This window comes from Triticum dicoccoides, chromosome 3B (genome assembly GCF_002162155.2).
Source record: "Triticum dicoccoides isolate Atlit2015 ecotype Zavitan chromosome 3B, WEW_v2.0, whole genome shotgun sequence".
Classification (NCBI taxonomy): domain Eukaryota; kingdom Viridiplantae; phylum Streptophyta; class Magnoliopsida; order Poales; family Poaceae; genus Triticum; species Triticum dicoccoides.
In genome coordinates this window covers 545,742,320-545,760,659 of record NC_041385.1, presented here as the reverse complement: position 1 = coordinate 545,760,659, position 18,340 = coordinate 545,742,320, and the positions used below count along the sequence as shown (strand labels likewise).

Here is an 18,340-nt window from a genome sequence, read left to right as displayed (position 1 = left end):
TCTTATGAGGAGGAGAGAGAAGGGAAGAAAGAGAAGACAGTCGACGCTTCACTTTTAGCCGGGCTACAGCGCAAGAAACGAGAGATGAAACTGCATGCAGCGGTGTAAAAACTAAATAGCCCAATCATGTGTGTTTCTTTGCCTCCCTCCACATGCAAGCACTAAATGCTACCCACTTTGTTCCTAAATATTTGTCTTTTTAGAGATTTCAAATAGACTGCCGTATACGAGTGTATGTAGACATATTTTAGAGTGTAGATTCACTCATTTTGCTTTGTATGTAGTCATTTGTTAAAATCTCTGAAAAGACAAATATTTAGAAACGAAGGGAGTAGTAGCTAGTCTACAGCAGTGGCGGAGCTACTTGGGGGCCAACCTGGGCCATGGCCCCTCTAGCTCATAGGAAAACATGCATATATGCCTTAATATTTGGTCTAATTTTCGACTAAAATCAGCCTAAAGCAATCATGTTTGCCCCCCTTCAGCCCATGCCCCCCCATAATTTCATCTCAAGCTCCGCCACTGGTCTACAGTCCATCTATTGTATTAGTGGGCTTTTGTGAAGATTTTAAATGACATGGCGTTGGCATATAGCCAACGGCCGGCTATCTTATTAACCTTAGAAGGGCGACGACCGACCCGGCAGTTAATAACAATCATTATAGGTTCCCCTCAAAAGAAAAATTATTCATAGGTCATACAGTATTAAAATGATGGTGCTGAACCATCTCTTTCCTCTCACGGAACATTCTATTGGCAATTTGGAATGGAACAGGCACGCGCCTGAACGCAACAATTCAGACATGTTTCCGCCGCCACTGCTCCCCGGAGAAGCACGAGTCGTCAGCAGCAGCAGCTGCAGCGCAACTTGGTTTGTACAGCCCTATTAATTCGCTGGCACTACACGCAATGATAATGAGCCGTCAGGCCATGAGGGTTGCACCCGGGCAACCGAAGTTGGTGGCAAGCCAGCTGCTGGTCGCTTCTTCTCTGCCTGTATCCATCTGACCTGGTCTGCCCGCCACCCGAACACCAGGCATGATTAGCACAAATGATCGATCATGCTCATTGACTTTGGCCCGGTCAATCTTATCTAACAACCCCGGATAGTGGATACTAGAATAAGGAAGAGAAAAGAGACGATCCCATTCTTTTACAGGAAGCCATAATTCGTTCCTAGTATGATAGTATGTTTTCGTAGGTGAAGAATTCGTACATGATATGTTGCTGTCGCTTGAACCCAGCAAGCAAAACACCTAATGGCTAACTGCATCCAGCTCATAGACGGATGTGTTTGCACCGGCGCCTCGCGTTACTCTTGTCTCTTCTCTTGCCCATCAGTCGGTATATTAGTCGTAAAGTCGTAGACGTGGAGATAGTTCAACGCTAGCCACTTGCACCACGCCGCAGCCACCATGTCCAGCCCACCTCCTCCGGACGCCGGGTTGCCGCCGGTGACTCCAGTTCCGCCTACTCCGGTGATCCCATCACCGGTGACTCCAGTTCCGCCTACTCCGGTGACCCCATCTCCGGTTACTCCAGTTCCGCCTACTCCATCGCCCGTAGCAATTCCGCCTTCTCCGGTAGCAGTTCCGCCTACTCCGGTCCAGGCGGATCCTCCCACCATCGTGAATCCTCCAGTGCTACCCCCGGTGAATTCTCCTCCACCGCCTTCACCGCCACCACCTTCACCAAGGCCGCCGACGACGCCGAACCCAACGCCGGTAACACCGTCCCCATCTCCACCAAGGCCCACGCCGACGCCAAACCCAACGCCAGTATCACCGTCCCCGCCTCCACCAAGGCAAACTCCCACGCCAACACCAACTCCTCGCAGGCCGCCGCCGTCATCCCCAGCGCCGCCTGACGCCACGCCTCCACCTCCTGAGGACGTCCCATCTTCGCCGCCGCTCCCGATCGACGCCCCAGCTGCAACAGCGCCTCCGCCCTCAGCTCTTACGTTTTATCCGCCGCCGCCGCCGCAGTCAGCAGAAGCGCCGTCGACATCCGCCAAGTCCTCGTCAAGCAGCGGGACCGCGTTGGGCGTGGGCGTGGCCGTCGGGGCAGTGGTCTTGCTTGGCCTCGCGGCCGCGCTGATCTTCTTCTTCGTCTCCAAGCGGCGCCGTCGCCGTAGGGTACCGCCGCCGGGGACCCCAGGTGCGTACACGTACTGTACATATTGCATACACGAAGTAGCCCATGTGAAACGGGAAATTAGTACTTTCAATAAAATGATGATCTTGCTGAACCAGCTCTTTCCTCGCACGGAACAGCAAAAAGTGTTGATCCGGCGTTTTGCAGCTTGATTACTCAATCCGAGCCCCATTTTTGAAAATTCAAACAAACAATTCTGAAAAAAAAATACACAAGTACTGTGGTTTTTTGTGTGTTGCTCACGTCAAAACATTTCATCATGAATTTTTTACAAACATGCAATATACACTCATGTACATGTTTATTTGTTCATATTTTTTTGGGACTTTAAAATTCAAATTTTGATATATTTTTCAAAATTTTGGGCTCCCTGGGAGCCCGAAAGCTAGAAATCCGCGCTCGAACGACCGCACTTTTGTATAGTTCTCGAAGAAGATATAGTCCTACGCAACATTGGATTGAACATTTGGAGTGGAACAAGTACAAACGTGAATAACAATTGGTTAAAGCTTGGTGGCAAGGAACCATCAACATTGCTCATCAAAGAAAGGCTCTCTCATCGTTGATCCACCTTGTTGGATGGGAGATTTGGAAAGAAAGGAACGCACGCGTCTAGAAATAAAGCGGCACCGGTGGCCGTGATTGTTAACCTTATTAAAGAGGAGGCATCCCTTTGGGCTATTGCGGGTGCCAAGCATTTGTGTAATGTAATGCCGCGAGAGTAATTAGTTAGCATTTGTGCCGCTTGAGCGGCGTCTATCTCACAAATTTCTCTCTTAATCAATAAAAATGGCAAGTCTTTTGGCTTGTTCAAAAAAAAAATAACGATCCAGACATGCTTCCGCCTTCACAATTCGCTGGAAAAGATTAAGTCAGCGGCAGCGCAACATGAAAATCACTAGTACTACACACAATGACAATGAGCCATCAGGCCTTGCTGTTGCGAGTAGGCAACCGAAGTTGGTGAGGTTGCTGAGCGAGCTGCTCGCAGGGTTTTGGTTACCGGGCGGCAAAATTCGTTACGGCTCGGTAATCGCGTTCTCAACACCTTAGGATAAAAGCAGGTCTTGTGCATTGACCTTGCACAACGCGATCTTTTAGTCCTGCTTGGATTCGAGGCCGTGAAAAATTATGTACTTTCAGAGAGATTGGTTTCCCCCTCCCCTCCGTAGAATTATGCGTAAAACCCCATTGAACACTCATGTCAAGTAAACATCACTACTTGACAGTAGCGGATCTAGCCCAATGAGTTAGGGTGGGCCAACAATAGAATTGTTCATATAAATTTTTTTTTACCTTTTTTCCTATGCTATAAAGCTATTCAAAAAATCCCAGGGTGGGCTGTGGCCCACCCTGTCCACCCTCTACCTCCACCTTGATGGGGTTACGGTTATGTCAGTGTCTATGTGAGGTTACTTGAACATGGTACTCACTGTAAGTATCTATTCAAGATTATATATAGTCTAGCCCTAGTCTCGCCTTATATAAGGAGCAATGCCTAGGGTTTATAAGAGTGCTAGGTCTATTACAACCGGATGGAATTTTTCGAGATCCTCAGGATGCGTGCCTTGACCACCAACATGGTTGCGCCTTCTGATGAGGCCATCTGTCAGGTAGCAGGCATGGGCCGCACTGTGGACTAGTGGGCCGACTACTGGCCTGCTAATATACCCCCAGTCCATGGCCCGGTCATAGATATAAATGTTGGATCGATCTATCTGATAGCCAAAACCTTGGTTGCTTGTCACATGATAATTGTTGGATCGATCCAAGAGTGCCTTTTCTACCGTCCATCATCCATGTGAAATATCATGCATGGATTCGCCTTCAATTGTTACTTTGAGATACATGCTATATTTTATGGCTTTTGACAATTGTTTCAAAGTACTCCCTCCGTAAAGAAACATAAGAGCGTTTAGATCACTAATTTATAAAGGGAGTATTATATAATGTTTTTTTCTGGTTTCAGAATACATCGTCATGTTTCATTATGTACCAAATAATCCACTATGGGACAAGTGCACTCGCATTTGTTGGTACACAAGAGAAACACATGATACATTCCGAAACAAGAAAAAGAAAAGGTAATGTAACACTATGAAACAAAACAAACTTTGGACAATCAAAAAACATGCCACGAATCTCAAACCAACAATAGATGATAGATGCATGCATGATACATATGCTCGTGCGTATTTTAAAATAAGATAGATACATGCACAGTATATTACATTCATGATAAAATGTCATTTCTGGTATCGATTTTCTAAACTTGACATGATTAGCACTACCCCAATGCAAACAAAAAGGGGCACCTATCTTTCACCCCCAATTAAAAAAAAACTACTCTTAGTCACCAATGCTTTGTATTCATTCCTCTTCTCCCCGTCTTTCTCCCACCCATGTTAGTCCACCCATCATCACTGGCCTCATAGTGTTCGCGTCACCCATGGTCGATGTCGATGCCCCTCTCTATTCGAGTCGCCTCGTCGGCCTGCCCTGCCCGAGCCTCTACGCCCGTTAAGTCGTCGTTGCCAAAGTCACACCCTAAAAACCGCTCCTCCCCACGTGTGCACCCCCACCATCAACCCGCGGACTCATCTCCACAGCTCACGGCTCACAGCTCGCCGGCGTACCACACCCCTACCCCACCCTGCGCCCACACGGTCAACCCTCGGACTTGCCTCCGCCCAGCCACCATGTCCGCATCTTTGAGCATGCATCTTGACCGAAACCAACTTTTCTTTTTGCAGTTGCCCGAAAAATAGAAAAAAATGTAACAAAATGATCGTTCATGCTCGTTGACTTTGGCCCGGTCAATCTTATCTAACTAACCCTGGATAGTGGATACTAGAATAAGAAAGGAAAGAGACGAGCCTATTCTTTTACAGAAGCCCCAAATTCGTACGATATGTTGCTGTCGCTTGAACCCAGTAAGCGAAGTCATGAGAAGAATTCTGCATGGCCAAACTAAGCAAACCCACCTCATCGCTAACTGCGTCCAGCCCGTACTGAGTCTTCTCCTCTCCTCTCCTCTCTTTGCCCATCAGTATATTATTTAGACGTAACTCGTAGCCTTGCTCACAGTTAAACCTTAAGGCACTTGCACTTGCACCACCAAGCCGCAGCCACCATGTCTAGTTCACCTCCTCCAGACGCCGGCGGGTCGCCACCGGTTACTCCATCTCCGACGCCGCCGGTTACACCAGTTACTCCATCTCCGACGCCGCCGGTTACGCCGGTGACTCCATCTCCTCCAGACAATCCCGTCGTGACGCCTCCGGTGGCTCCAGTGAATAGCCCACCTCCTCCAGACACTAGCATGTTTAATCCGCCTCCTCCAGTGACTCCATCACCACCGCCTCCGGAAGCCACTCCCCCGCCTCCTGTGACTCCATCACCACCTCCTCCGGTAGCCATTCCGCCTACTCCGGTGACTCCATCACCACCTCCTCCGGTAGCAATTCCGCCTTCTCCGGTGACTGCTCCACCACCACCTCCTCCGGTAGCAATTCCACCTTCACTGCCTCCTCAGGTAGCAGCTGTTCCGCCTACTACCGCGAAACCCCCGACCATCGTAAATCCTCCAGCGCCGGAACCTTCAGTACAACCCCCGGTGAATTCTCCTCCACCGCCTCCACCGTCGCCACCTCCACCAAGGCCGCCGACGCGGCCAAACCCAACGCCAGTTACGCCGTCGCCGCCTCCACCAAGGACCACGCCAACGCCAAACCCAACGCCAGCAACACCGTCCCCACCTCCACCAAGGCCAACTCCAACTCCAACACCAACACCGACGCCAACTCCTCCCAGGCCGCCGCCATCATCCCCAGCTCCGCCGACGGACGTGCCACGTTCATTTCCACCACCGCCTGATGCCACGCCACCACCTCCTGAGGACGTCCCATATTCACCGCCGGCCCCGAACGACGCCCCAGCTGAACAAGCGCCTCCGCCGTCAGCTCTAACGTGGTCTCCGCCTCCTCCGCCGCTCTCAACGGACGCGCCGGCGACCTTGGCCAAGTCCTCGTCAAGCAGCAGGACCACGGTGGGCTTGGGCGTGGGCGTGGCCGTCGGGGCGGTGGTCTTGCTCGGCCTCGCGGCCGTCATCTTCTTCTTCCTGGCCAGGCGGCGCCGTCGCCGTAGGGTGCCGCCGTCCGGCACTCCAGGTGCGTACACGAAGCAGCCCTGATTTTCTGAAACTTTCGTAAGCTCCTACTCCTACTTCAGTAAACCATGTCGCTAATCAAGATTAAACCATTAGCTATTAGGTAGGATCTGTAGGATTTATTCCTTCTGTTTTTTCCTTTTTCCCACTGCATTAAAAAAACCAAAAAATGTTCATAAGTTAAAAAAAATGCACAGCTTTGAAAAAAAGTTCTCGAATTTTAAAAGTTTCACAAATTTTAAAATTTTCCGCAAATTCACAAATATTTACAATTTTGAAAAATTGTTCCTGTATTCTAAAAAGGACGCGTCTAGCGAGCGGCAGGGTGCTCGCTAGCGCTCGCGAGCGGCCAGGCAAAAAAGGAAACTGCTTGTCCCCCCTGTCCCAGGAAGGAAAGCGCTCACCCCCACCACTTTTCGGCCGCCTTTTTCCTGTCGAGAGCGCACAACAGAAACAGTCCCGAGCGGCCGGCAAAAAACGGAAAATTTTGGTCCCCCGTACCAAAAAGGAAACCGCCGATCCCCCACGACCAGCGCGCACCAGGCGGGCGTCCTGGAGCGGCCAGCTCCGCCAACCGATCACGCCTCCACCCCAGAGCTACAAAAGCTCTCTCTCCTCTCCTTTCCTGTCCTTTCCTCCTTCCCCAAAGATCTTCTTTTACCCACGAAAAATGGTTGTCTGCTAAGGAAAACCCCTAGATCGTCATGGCAAGGAGAAGAAGCTGAGATCCAAACTGAGGAAATCAAGGGAAAAAGCTGCAACAAAAACCCTGTGAGTTTCCCCTTCTCATATCCCTCCCCTTCCCCTCTATGCATGTTGATCCTCCCTACCTGCTGTTCTCTCAACCTCCTTGTGAAGATCTTGTTACTAGCAAAAAAAAACCCCCAGGCACTGAAGCCAACAGGCTCCCCTTTACTATGTGTTATGTATGAACTCCTGTACCATCTTTTGCATAGTATGTGCAATTCTGGGGGGTGAAAAAGACAGAAGATTAATGGACCATAAAACCAGCAAAAACATGTGGAACTAGGTGAAAACCTTCATGTGCCAACTTTTGCATACTATGTGCAACTAGAGAAGCCTTGATGTACCAACTATACTAGCAAACATGTGCAACTGTGACGGCTGTGGTTTTTGAAGTTTCTGGTTTGTAGCACTGCACTAGGTACTTGGTCAGCTCCGTAGGCAGCGTCTCAGCTACGTTCAGAAGACCCCCCGAATAGCCTCTCACACAAATTTGCTCCTTGCATTGGAGTCAGTTCTTTATTCAACTTGACAAATCTCCCTGGGGACGCCATTATCCTACCAGCCTGTGACGGGCAGTCTGGATTCTCTCCATTCATCTCAACTTCTGCGTTGACATTCTGGGTATTAAAAAAAGAACAGTTGAGTGAAAACTTGTGCAAGTATATAACTAACCATGCCAACTAAAAAAGGCTGGTGATACCCTTCATTTGATATTTTAAAAAATACAACTAGAAAATGAGATACTGTTGGATAATGTTGATGATGCCAACTAATGAGATATTCTTGTGCGACTAGAAATGCTGATGATGCCAACTAATGAGATATTCTTGTGCAACTAGAGAGGCTGAGGATGTCAACTACCTGGATAATGTTGTCCAACTAGAATTGCAGACGGTGCCAACTAAAGAGATACTCTTCTGCAACTAGAAAACCTGAGGGTGCCAAATCATTAGATACTGTTGGACAATCCCTCAAATTTTTTAAGATGGGATTAATCTGAATTCTTGTGCAACTAGAGAGGCTGAGGATGTCAACCACTTGGATAATGTTGTCCAACTAGAATTGCTGAGGGTGCCAACTAAAATAGACACTCTTCTGCAACTAGAAAATCTGAGGGTGCCAAGTCGTTAGATACTGTTGGGCAATCCTCAATTTGTTTTAGATGGGACTAATCTGAGTTCTTGTGCAACTAGAGAAGCTGAGGATGTCAACTAGTTGTATATTGTTGTGCAACTAGAATTACTGAGGTTGCCAACTAATTAGATACTATTCTGCAACTAGAAAGCCTGAGGATGCCAAGTCGTTACATACTCTCGGGCAATCCTCAATTTTTTTAAGATGGGACTAATCTGAGTTCTTGTGCAACTAGAGAAACTGAGGATGTCAACTAGTTGTATATTGTTGTGCAACTAGAATTACTGAGGTTGCCAACTAATTAGATAGTATTCTGCAACTAGAAAGCCCGAGGATGTCAAGTCGTTACATACTCTTCGGCAATCCTCAATTTTTTTTAAGATGGGACTAATCTGAGTTCTTGTGCAACTAGAGAAGCTGAGGATGTCAACTAGTTGTATATTGTTGTGCAGCTAGAATTACTGAGGTTGCCAACTAATTAGATACTATTCTGCAACTAGAAAGTCTGAGGATGCCAAGTCGTTACATACTCTTGGGACAATTCTAAAAAACTTGAAGATCACAATTCTAAAAAACTCTTGTACAGATCAACACTCCAATCATCAAAAATTCAAGCATCATACCAGAGATTGGCTAGCAGGATCACAAAAGTGATGCATCTGTACAAATGAATTTGACTGTTTTTCCTAGAAAAATACCTAGAAGGGGTTGAGTTAACAATCTGTGAGAATGAAAATGTTGTTAATATTTCAGTACTAGTACTATTTGGGTAAGGTAGCAGACTATACACGCATAAGTGGAGGTGGATTAGATGACTGAATGAAAAATTATCGATAACATAGATGAACTGCATAGACATCAAAAGTCTGATTGCTCCCATCAATATCTGGTAAGATAAGATTACAACTGTTAAGCTACAAAATTTGCATTTTCTACTTCAGCTGCCATAGAAACCCAAGTTGAATCAACATCGCAAGTAAATTTCCCAAGTCTAAATATCATCGCTTGTGCAACTGGTTAGCCCTTAGTGTGCAACTTCATAAGTTGGCTAGCCAACTGAGATACGTATATGAGTTATCCAACTACGTTTGCGTTCCTGTGCAACTATTACAACAAACTAGCCAACTAGTTACTTACATGTGGCAACTTACGAGAAAACAGAGAAACCACACAGATGCATTTACAAGAAAAAAAGAGGTACATAATGTAATGAAGCTCTAGAGAGAGTATCATGTTTAACGGGACAATTGTAGTCTAGGCAAAAATAGATGGATCAAGATAGGATGCTGAACCATATCAATAGTTGCGAAATTAAAACAACCCGCCGCGAAAATCCAACTCAACCCTAATCGCTGTACAAACTCGCCACTAATCCTAATCACCATAGCTCCTTGAGCAAGATGCCGAAAGTACTGTACATATGCGGACGAGAGTATGCATGCTTCTAGTTTACAAATAGTAGTTGGTCGAGCTTACAATGACCCGCGTCTAGCTAAATTGAGGTAAGCAATGTGAGAGCTAGATTCATCTAGCCAATTTAGTATTGTTGTGTTGTGTAACTGCTTGATGGTCATATCCAACTGAGAACTATTATGTGTGCAACTACAACTGCTACACATGCCAACAAAAAATATGAATAGCAAAATAGATCAACTTAAACAAGGCTTAAACAAAAATGTCATCTAGTCTTTGTATCTTCATGAAAGTGGATAGGATTTTCTATACCTGAAGCATACAGAGGCAACAAGCATAGCACAAAAGTAGCAGAATGTAGGACACCCAATTTCATCCAAACCAACGGCCTTCTAGCGAGTGTGCTACAGAGATAAGATTAAGCTGTATCAGAAATGCGTACTGATACAAGTGCCTGTGCAACTTGAGCGGCAGTAGAAAAAACAATTTGCATTTCCTGACATGACATACCAGATATTGATGGGAAGCTGCCATGAGCTCGTACAAGGCCAAGTTGAATCACAGCCGCGCGGAGCTGCCATGAGCTCGTACAAGGCATGTGTGTAAATATCATCAGCAGCAGCTTGCTAGTATTTCCGTCCCTTCGTTCAAACACCACCTGAAAGACCGTCCAGATTGACGAACGCAAAGCATGCTAGTATCTCCCTTCTCCGCGTTCAACTACCATCTGAAAAGAGACCGTCCAGATTGGTCATTGACCCTGATACAACACAAAATGATGATCCTGATAGAACACAGAATAATGATCCTGATGAACTTATGCTACTAGTTAACACGAACCACATTATGAATTGATCATTGTGAGATAGTTACACATTAAGTCAGACAACAAACTTGTACACCTAACTCTGGTCGACCATAGCAACTCAAACTAGAAATTGATGTACGAAATGCAGACTAATCTCATCATTGCAATGGAAGGAACACCCATGTCAGGTATAAATGCATCAGATCAAATACCAGAAACAAAAAAGCAAATGATGTTCCTGAATAACTGCATCAGGTGATCTGGTGCTGGATTCTGTTGATCCCTTAGCTAGCTCGTACTTGTTCTTAAATTTTTTTGCAGGCATCCATTGCAACTATGGAGAGAGAGAGAGAGGAGAGGCCGCAGGGAGCACCTACACGTCCTCCATGTAGCCGAGTGACGGGGGAGAGGTGGTGGTGTTGGTGGTGCACGGCCGTCCGTGTGGACGTCGTCAATGGCGGAGGAGGCAGCCGGGTTCACGTGGTGGTGGCGCGACACCGCGGCCCGATCTGGATGAGGCGGGTCTTGGACCTCATGCCTGGAGCTCGTGGGGGAGGCGAGTGCTAGGGCCTCGTCTTCACCGTGGTAGAGGGGATGGAGGTACGAGCAGGGAGGGCCATGGCCTAGATCCATGGCTCCACGGCGGCCTGGACCGCACCGTCGCCGGGAAGGTTCCGGGTGGGGGATCTCGGGGTCGAGCCAGAGGAGGAGGCCGGCTTGTGGATGCGGTCATGCGGATCCGGAGAGGGCCGCGCTCGAAGGAGCCGACGGCGACTGGATCCAGATGAATTTGGGGAGATGCGAGACAGTGAGAGACAGCGGGGTGGATGGTGGGCAGGCCGGCTGGCTGGAATGGGATGACGATGTGGGCTCCCGACCAGATGACATCTGGAGTGGGGATGCACGCGTGTGATTGAAATCGTGTGGTTGACAGCCGGCCGCTCGGTCTCGCAAAAAAGTGCGCGTGCACTTTTGAGATTTCGGGTTCTAAAAATGCTCATGAGTTTGTAAAGAAAAATCAGTTTTTTTAAGGGAAACGTTTATAATTGGCGGACCGGCCGGTCCCGCTCGCTCGCTTAAACATCCACCCAGCACTAGTAGGACCTACCACCGTTGTATTTCTATCCCTTTTTTATCTCTCGCGCAAATCGCTGTGAGCCACTCGTTTTTCTTGGCCAACAGTGTGCCTCCCTCCTTCCCTTTATCTCTCTACGCCTGCCTAGCAGCTCGTCGGTAATGCGGCCGCGCACCACCTCGCGTACAACCGTTACCTTCAGGCAAGGTCGTCGGCGTCGGGATGACCGCGGGACTGCGGGTTGCATGCTCGATGGCCAGCGAGCTAGGACGCCGTGAATCGAGCAAGTTCGGCACCGGCAGGCGGACGCCTCGCCACGGCGACGACCTGGCCGTGGGGCACACCGCACACTCGCCGTCCTCACTTGTTGCGGTCGCGCGCACTCCGGCGGGTCCGTGCTGCAAACGGCCACGGGGAAGCTGGAACCACGGTTGCGGCGAGCTGCAACCGGCGACGAGAGGAGCTGCGATGGGGCAGGCGGCGTGCGCCGAGAATGTTGGAACTAGCGTTTTTTTGCTGGAACCATGGTTGCGTGAGCTGCAACCGGCCACCAGAGGAGCTGCGACAGGACGGGCGGCGTGCGACCGCGCGCCGAGAATGCTGGAACCGGCAACAATATTTGCTGGAACCGTCGGCGCGGCGTGTTACAACCGAAGAGTCCAAAGCTGCAACCGACCCCCTGCCCCGGCAAAAGCTTGAACCAGCCACCCAAAAAGCTTCAACCATCGGCTCGTTTTGCTACAAGGGACGCGGCAACCTCCGGGTCGTGAGATGCGACGACAAACACCACAACAACTAAGGGCACGCGGCGGAGCTTCATGCAACAATTTCTTTTGCTACAACTGGCACCTATTTTTGCTGGAACCATAGAGAGCGCGGGCCGAGCGTCGGCGCAGCGGAGCTACATCGAGGGGCCAGCAGTGCGGGGAGGTAGGCGAGCAGCGACGTTGGATCGAAGTGCGGCAAGTCGGGACGAGCAGCGGCGGTGGATGGAAGTGCTTCACCGGCGACGTGCTTCGAGCTTGCTGGTAGCACGGGTATGGGCGCGATGAGCGCGAGCCATGCAGGGGCATGTGCCAACGGTGTGGGAGAAACAGAGTGAGGAGGAAGTCGAGAGAGGGTCACGGGCTGCCGAGCTGGCTCGTCGAACAGCCGTCTAGCATCTAATCAAAGAGTTGCGCTGTGACCAGCCCAAATTAGGCCAGTCGACCCACGCAGAGTAGTTGCCTTTTTTTAATTACTTCTAAAATTATCCCCAGTATTTAAAAAAAATATCAAGAATTCAGAAATTGTTCATGAATACGAAAAATAAAAAGTTTGTAAATTTAAAAGTGTTCGTTTTATAGAAATTGCTTGTTGTTCATGAATTCAAAAATATTGTCAAATTTAGAAAACTGTTTCTCAAATTCGAAAAAGGTACATGAATTCAAAAAATATTTTCAAATTCAAAAAGATGTCAGCGAATTTAAAAAGAAAAGGAACAATAGAAAGGGAATAAACAAGACAAATAATAAAACACAAAAGGAAAGAAAGGAAAAAACTTGAAGAAATCAAAAAAATCACTTAGGAAAACCATAGGAAAATAACGTTCTAGAAGCTTCCCAAAACCAGATGAAAAGCTTCTAGAATGTTCAGAAAACCGCTCGCTGCCTTCGCGGAACCGCTCGCCTGCCCCTAATGAGCCGGCCCAAATTCAAACACTAGAGGGCGATCACGATGATACGTATCGCAATAAGCCATGCACATCATTCGCGCTCCGCCACAGCTCAGCCTGTCGCGTGCCTCCTGCCATCGCTTGCTCCAAACTGCATTTTCAATAAGAGTTCTTGAAAGAGTAAAATGCATTGGTGGTTATGAACTTGTCGATAAGTTTAGTTAGAGCAAATACAATAAGGTGATGAAAGCATACTATTAAGAGTTTAAATATTATATATTTGCATAGTTGAAGGAGAGAAAGAAGGAAAGCGGGGTATGTATTAAGAGTCAACTATAGCTCGGACTCCAAAACAATTTGTGAGGTTGGCTAGCTATTAATATAATAGCACATATATAACTTAGTACTACTATACATGCCGGCTTATAGGCGACGTGACAACTATTTATAGCCGATTGTTCGTTGTATTATTATTAAAAACAATTAAATTCAGATGATGCATTAGCCTTACTCTGCTCTTATAAGAGGATGCATTTTACTCATCTCGAGAAGATATAGCGCGGGTACATTCGATTGGAAATATGAGATATGGAATAGGCACACGCCTCGACATAACAATTCAGACATGTTTCCGCCGCTACAGTTGCTCCGAAAAGTACTCCTCCTACGAGCCAGCTGCAGCGCAACTTGGTTAGTCGCTAGTCCAGCACGCTAGCTATGCAAACGAGCCGTCAGGCACTGTCGCACGGCCAAGGCAGCAGAAGTTGGTGAGGTTGCTGAGCCAGCTGCTGGTCGCGTGCTCTGCTGTACCATCGATCTGACCTGGTCTACCTGCCATCCAAACCTAGGCATTTTTTTTTTGAAAATATCCAAACCTAGGCATGATTAGCACGGGGAGGCTAGTGCTAACAAAAAATGATCGATCGGGCTCACTGATTGACTTTGGCACGGTCAATCTGATCGAACAAACCCTGGGTAGTGGATGCTAGAAAAAGAAAGAAAAGAGAGGCAAGACAATTCTGTCGTCTGAACCACGCAAGCAATGGAGATTTGTACACGAGCATACCGAGCAAAACCACACAACGGCTAAACTGCTTGCGGCCCATAGATGTGTTTGCCGTTTGCATCGGCGCCTCGCTCTGCTAGCCGTCTCCTCTCTCCTCTCACAGCCGTCGGCCGTCGATCGCTATATTGGTCGTAGCCAGTCGTAGCATGGTTTAACGTTAGGCACTTGCACCACGTCGCAGCCACCATGTCCGGTCCATCTCCTCCGGTGACTCCGGCGCCGGTTACGCCGGTCTCCCCGCCTGCTCCGGACGCTGGAGGGACGCCGCCAGTGACTCCGGCGCCGGTTACGCCGGTCTCTCCACCTGCTCCGGACGCTGGCGGGACGCCGCCGGCGACTCCAGCTCCGACGCCACCCGTTGTTACGCCGGTCTCTCCACCTCCTCCGGACGCCGCCGGGACGCCACCACCCCCGGACGCCTCTGGGACGCCTCCGGTCACCCCACCTCCCCCGGACGCCGCCGGGACGCCACCGCCACCGGTAAATCCACCTCCCCCGGACGGCGCCAGCACGCCTCCTCCAGTGAACCCACCGGTGAATCCTCCGGTCAACCCCCCCGTGAATCCTCCTCCACCAAGGCCAACGCCGACGCCGAACCCAACGCCAGTAACACCATCGCCACCTCCACCAAGGCCAACACCGACGCCAAACCCAACGCCGGTAACTCCATCCCCACCTCCACCAAGGCCAACTCCGACACCAACACCAACTCCAACTCCTAGCCGGCCGCCGCCATCATCCCCACCTCCCCCGACGGGCGTGCCACGTTCATCCCCACCGCCGCCTGACGCCACGCCGCCACCTCCTGAAGACGTCCCATCTTCGCCGCCGCCCCCGAACGACGCCCCAGCTGCAGCAGCGCCTCCTCCGTCACCTCTAACGTTGTCTCCGCCGCCGCCGCCGCAGTCAGCGTCCGCGCCGTCGACCTCAGCCAGGTCGTCGTCGAGCAGCGGGACCGCGGTGGGCGTGGGCGTGGCCGTCGGGGCGGTGGTCTTGCTCGGGCTCGCGGCCGCCCTGATATTCTGCTTCGTGTCTAGGCGGCGCCGTCGCCGAAGGCCGGAGACCCGAGGTGCGTACACATTACTGTACATGCTGCATATGCCCGGTCGGAGAACGCCATTCTTGACACGCGCGTGACTTTTTCCGCGATGCCATGCCATCATGTGACGTCGTCGATCGGTGCAACTGCAAACAACGCGTTAACGGACGCGCGGTGCTAGTGCGAGTCCGCGCGCCATTCTCTCCTGATGTTACGGCACGGTGCTGGCGACAGGCTGACAGCGACTTGCGCCGCGGCACGGCGCAGCGTGCCAGCGCGCGAAGCACGTAACCGACTTGATTAGTGCTCCACTTCCTTTCGTCAGTGCTACGCGGGATGCCGATTTTCCATCTAGAAACCGAACATCTGTCGTCTGAAATTCAGATTCTGAATGTGTTGGTGCGAGTGATGAACTGACCGATCGCTTTTTCGTGCCAGCGGATTTCTTCTACGACCCGAGGCAGCCGACGACGCCGCTGCAGCAGTCGCACCCGCTGTCGACGCCGTCGTCGACGCCGCCGCTGATGCACTCGTGGGCGCAGAGCAGCGGCGGCGACCCGGGCGGGCCGCCGCTCCCGGCCATGACGGGCGGCACGTTCGGCTACGACGAGCTGGCGGCGGCGACGGATGGGTTCGCAGAGGAGAACCTGCTGGGGCAGGGCGGGTTCGGGCACGTGTACAAGGGCACGGTGAAGGGGCAGGAGGTGGCCATCAAGAAGCTGCGCGCCGGCAGCGGGCAGGGCCACCGCGAGTTCCGCGCCGAGGTGGACATCATCAGCCGCGTGCACCACAAGAACCTCGTCTCCCTCGTCGGCTTCTGCATCCACGCCGAGCAGCGCCTCCTCGTCTACGAGTACGTCCCCAACAAGACCCTCGAGTCCCAACTGCACCACGGTACGCACACCCATCGAACTGCTCTGTTGGTTTTGGAAGTGCTGGGACCGACCGACTGACACAAGAGGTTGGTTTTGGCTGTGGTCTCAGGGAGCGCCCGCGCGACGCTGGATTGGCCTCGCCGGTGGAAGATCGCCGTCGGCTCGGCGAAGGGCCTCGCGTATCTGCACGAAGACTGTGAGTTCATTTCATTCTGATACGGATTTTGTCGCCTGAGGCTGTTCTGGCACTGAATATTTGAATGTCTGGCTTTGATCTCAGGTCATCCTAAGATCATCCACCGTGACATCAAGGCGGCCAACATCCTCCTCGACTACAACTATGAGCCCAAGGTAAGTAAATCGTCAAAACCCAACAACAACAATTGATGCATCGTCTGCTTGTATCTAACTCTTGCTAAGTGCAGGTCGCAGATTTTGGGCTGGCAAAATGCCAAGAAGCAGAACATACTGCTGTTTCTACGCGCGTAATGGGAACTTTTGGGTAAGACGGCTGATTACTACTCCTAGTCCTCAGAAGCCCAACAAACTGCCCGTGTATATGAATCATGGGAACATGTGGACTAATCTTGTGTTGTGTCAAAACTTCCATCTACAGATACCTGGCTCCGGAATATTACGCCACCGGCAAAGTAACCGACCGGTCCGACGTCTACTCCTTCGGCGTGATGCTTCTGGAGCTCATCACCGGACGGAAGCCTATCATGGCATCCTCAGATCACCAGCCAGAAACATTGGCTACTTGGGTGAGTTGCCAAACCATCCATCGCCTGATTTTTGACAAGGAAGAACTGTTAGTGAGTGTCCTTAGTACTGAGATGGTTGCGCCCTTTTAATTCCTTCTCGCAAACTTATCCACTCGTGTTTGAACGAGTAGAACTGTGTAGAGTAGGATCCTGTTTGATCCCACTTGATCGTCGGATGTCTACCTCCCACCGCAAATGCAGCGAGTAGTAACAGATTTGTTTCCTCGATGGGTTCCGAACAGGCAAAGCCCCTGCTGACCAAGGCCTTGGAGGAGGAAAACTACGAGGAGCTGATCGACCCGGAGCTGGGGACCAACTATGACGCCTACGACATGGCGCGACTCGTCGCCTGCGCCGCCGCCGCCGTGCGCCAGACGGCGCGCTCTCGCCCGCGGATGGCACAGGTGCGTGCCCAATCCCCTCGCCTACAGTCTGTCTTTTCTCTCCCGCGGTTTGCACATTGAATTGGCGCCGCCGCCGCTGTACTTCATTAGCAAGCAAAGTGACTCGCTCGTGTCAATGGTATGTGATCAGATCGTTCGGTACCTGGAGGGCGAGCTGTCGGCGGAGGACCTGAACGGCGGCATGGCGCCGGGCCAGAGCGCGATGCATCGCTCAGGGGGCGGCAACACGGACGAAGTCAGGCGGCTCAGGAGGATGGCGTTCGGGCCGGGCACCGGGACGGCCGGCGGCACCATCAGCGAGTACGCCAGCAGCGAGATGAGCGCGCCGACCAGCGAGTACGGGCTGAACCCGTCCAGCGAGTACACGGCCAGCAGCGCGGCGGACACGGAGGACATGACGGACTTCCCGCACAGAGCCGGCACCGGCAGGGGCGCCGCCGAGGGGGCCAGCGGCGAGGCGGGACGCGGAACCACGGAGGGGTTCAGCAGGCGCACCACTGGCAGACGTACCAGCCGGGGGTGACGAGACGTACTGAATACTCCTTACGAGCGGGTGATCAAGGAATCGTCGCTCGTGTACATATGTGATGCTGTCGCTGTGGGGTTTGGTTTGCGTTTCTTTGTTTCAGATTTCGGGTTCATGCGATTTTTGGTGGGTGGTGGAAGAAGTTGTAACTTGTATGTGCGTCCATTAATTCACCACAAAGATGAATAAAACAGAAAGAGATGATGGAGAATTCCTGGAACATGCTCTTGTCCCGCTTTATATTAAAATAAAGCCAATCGGCCGAACAAGGGTGCAAGGTGTTGAGGAAATCCTCGAGAGCTCATTGAAAAAAAAAACATGACAAAACACACCAAAGATGCAAATGAAAAACGCACAAGAGTAAACTGCAAACGCCGCTAGAGTGTCGTCGAGGAGAAGCGCATGAAAATCGCCGCCAGGAGTGTTAACCACCTGCACTCATCGACGATGTACCCCCTTCCCCCTTCAAGGAAGGTAACGACGCCATGCGCCGAAGCAGACGAAGATTTTCAC

General features: G+C 50.7%; 1 protein-coding gene and 1 pseudogene across 2 annotated transcripts; both read left to right on the top strand.

Annotated features, from left to right (window-relative positions):
* The first annotated feature begins 1,368 nt into the window (after positions 1 to 1,368).
* Positions 1,369 to 18,047, top strand: LOC119276996 (proline-rich receptor-like protein kinase PERK2). Of its 2 annotated transcripts, none has more exons than XM_037558193.1 (8): positions 1,369 to 2,157; positions 15,697 to 16,152; positions 16,243 to 16,329; positions 16,414 to 16,484; positions 16,559 to 16,635; positions 16,750 to 16,897; positions 17,140 to 17,301; positions 17,432 to 18,047. In XM_037558193.1, exons 1-8 carry the CDS (start codon positions 1,416 to 1,418, stop codon positions 17,822 to 17,824), a joined length of 2,136 nt encoding a protein of 711 aa, XP_037414090.1. In that variant the 5' UTR covers positions 1,369 to 1,415; the 3' UTR covers positions 17,825 to 18,047. The 2 variants fall into 2 exon arrangements, with proteins under 2 accessions (XP_037414090.1, XP_037414089.1); XM_037558192.1 differs by lacking the exon at positions 1,369 to 2,157 and adding an exon at positions 13,938 to 15,288.
* LOC119276997 lies at positions 4,268 to 6,168 on the top strand (annotated as a pseudogene).
* Positions 18,048 to 18,340: the final 293 nt, after the last annotated feature.

Excerpts from the sequence above, each read along its gene's own strand:
- LOC119276996 (XM_037558192.1), top strand. The coding sequence starts at position 14,406 with ATGTCCGGTCCATCTCCTCCGGTGACTCCGGCGCCGGTTACGCCGGTC. Across the intron at positions 16,153-16,242 it reads CGAGTCCCAACTGCACCACG|GGAGCGCCCGCGCGACGCTG; the intron begins GTACGCACACCC and ends CTGTGGTCTCAG. Across the intron at positions 16,898-17,139 it reads CAGAAACATTGGCTACTTGG|GCAAAGCCCCTGCTGACCAA; the intron begins GTGAGTTGCCAA and ends GGTTCCGAACAG.